This window comes from Alligator sinensis, unplaced genomic scaffold, assembly GCF_000455745.1.
Source record: "Alligator sinensis unplaced genomic scaffold, ASM45574v1 scaffold1303_1, whole genome shotgun sequence".
Taxonomy (NCBI): domain Eukaryota; kingdom Metazoa; phylum Chordata; order Crocodylia; family Alligatoridae; genus Alligator; species Alligator sinensis.
This window is the reverse complement of record NW_005842753.1, coordinates 319928-321574: the sequence shown is the minus strand read 5'-3', so window position 1 is coordinate 321574 and position 1647 is coordinate 319928. Positions and strand designations below refer to the sequence as shown.

Below are 1647 nucleotides of genomic sequence, written 5' to 3'. Positions count from 1 at the left end.
GGCCCTGACAATCTTCACCCCAGGGTACTCAAGGAGCTGGCGAGCATCATAGCCCAGCTATGTTGGCTAGCACTATGGAAGAAAGAGACTTGGGGGTCGTCATTGACCACAAGATGAACATGAGCCTGCAATGCGATGCGGCGGCTAGTAAAGCGACCAAAATGCTGGCTTGCATCCATAGATGCTTCTCAAGCAAATCCCGGGACGTCATTCTGCCCCTGTACTCGGCCTTAGTGAGGCCGCAGCTGGAGTACTGTGTCCAGTTTTGGGATCCACAATTCAAAAAGGATGTGGAGAAGCTTGAGAGAGTCCAGAGAAGAGCCACGCGCATGATCAGAGGTCAGGGAAGCAGACCCTACGATGACAGGCTGAGAGCCCTGGGGCTCTTTAGCCTGGAAAAGCGCAGGCTCAGGGGTGATCTGATGGCCACCTACAAGTTTATCAGGGGTGACCACCAGCATCTGGGGGAACGTTTGTTCACCAGAGCGCCCCAAGGGATGACGAGGTCGAATGGTCACAAACTACTTCAAGATCGTTTCAGGCTGGACATAAGGAAGAATTTCTTTACTGTCCGAGCCCCCAAGGTCTGGAACAGCCTGCCACCGGAGGTGGTTCAAGCGCCTACATTGAACACCTTCAAGAGCAAACTGGATGCTTATCTTGCTGGGATCCTATGACCCCAGCTGACTTCCTGCCCTTTGGGCAGGGGGCTGGACTCGATGATCTTCTGATCATCGAGTCCAGCCCTAATGTCTATGAAATCTATGAAGCTGGAAAGCCCACTCTTTCAATCCTGAACCCTCCACTGGAGGCTAGGACACCCACCTGCTGAAGGAGATCAAGCACATGAGGCCAATGGCAGTGGTGAAAGCATCAGGATCATAGTGGCCACCCAGGATGTCGATGATGCGGCCAGTGTAGTAGGGGATGAATGTCTCACCTGAGCAGGAAAGATGGTTTTAAGTCCCCAGACCCTCAAACTCACCCCTCTTCCCAGGGCCAGGGTAACCCCCTCCCCAGCCATGTGTGAGTCTGCGACCAGTGGGTTCTTGCATTGCAGGTCTCAGAGGAGGTGGTTTCACATGGAGGGGCCGGGGGCACAGCTCAGTGGGGCTGCTATCAGGCACCTCAGCAGACACTAACATCTTGTGGGGCCAGCAGCGCCAGCCCCCTGACTCAAGTACCATGGAGGCGACAAGGCTCCCATGGCTTGGCATGGGATGTTCTCTGCAAGGAGCACGTCAGAGGCCTTGGCTTAAGTGCCTCCACCTCGTATCCAGACTCCATCACATCGGGGCCTTGCGGCCTGACCACAGCTGCTGGGACAATGTAAGAGCTCTGACCCACTGGGCCCCATCCTACCCTGTCCTCACAGGCATGAGGATGCTTCTGTGTCTCCATTGTCCGATCTGGAAGCCACCTGAACTGAGGTTTAGCTTTCCCAAGCAGCGATGCTCATGAGGAAACAGGCATGCTCTCTCCCTATGCCACGGCCCTGTCTGGCAAAGCAAGCTCCCTTTGCCCCGCCTGGGGGACAGAGGGCTTCCTGGGGTGCCAACTCACCGATGACAGCCACAGTGAGGAAGATGAAAGCTCCAGACAGGTATGGCAGGGGAGGGCAAGGCGGCCACACCAGCCCGCGCCGCA

General features: G+C 56.1%; 2 protein-coding genes across 2 annotated transcripts in view; both read right to left on the bottom strand.

Annotated features, from left to right (window-relative positions):
- LOC102381926 (H-2 class II histocompatibility antigen, E-S beta chain) overlaps positions 1 to 1647 on the bottom strand; it is a 603463-nt gene that overhangs the window by 427775 nt on the left and 174041 nt on the right. The gene's annotated exons all lie outside the window — the stretch shown is intronic.
- The window catches only part of LOC102379723, a 24446-nt gene that overhangs the window by 7373 nt on the left and 15426 nt on the right, over positions 1 to 1647 (bottom strand). The window contains exons 17-18 of the mRNA XM_025216602.1: positions 1564 to 1646; positions 826 to 940 (exon numbers count right to left, since the gene is read on the bottom strand). Coding sequence (XP_025072387.1) covers positions 826 to 940; positions 1564 to 1646 — 198 coding nt within the window. The remainder of the gene's footprint in view (positions 1 to 825; positions 941 to 1563; position 1647) is intronic.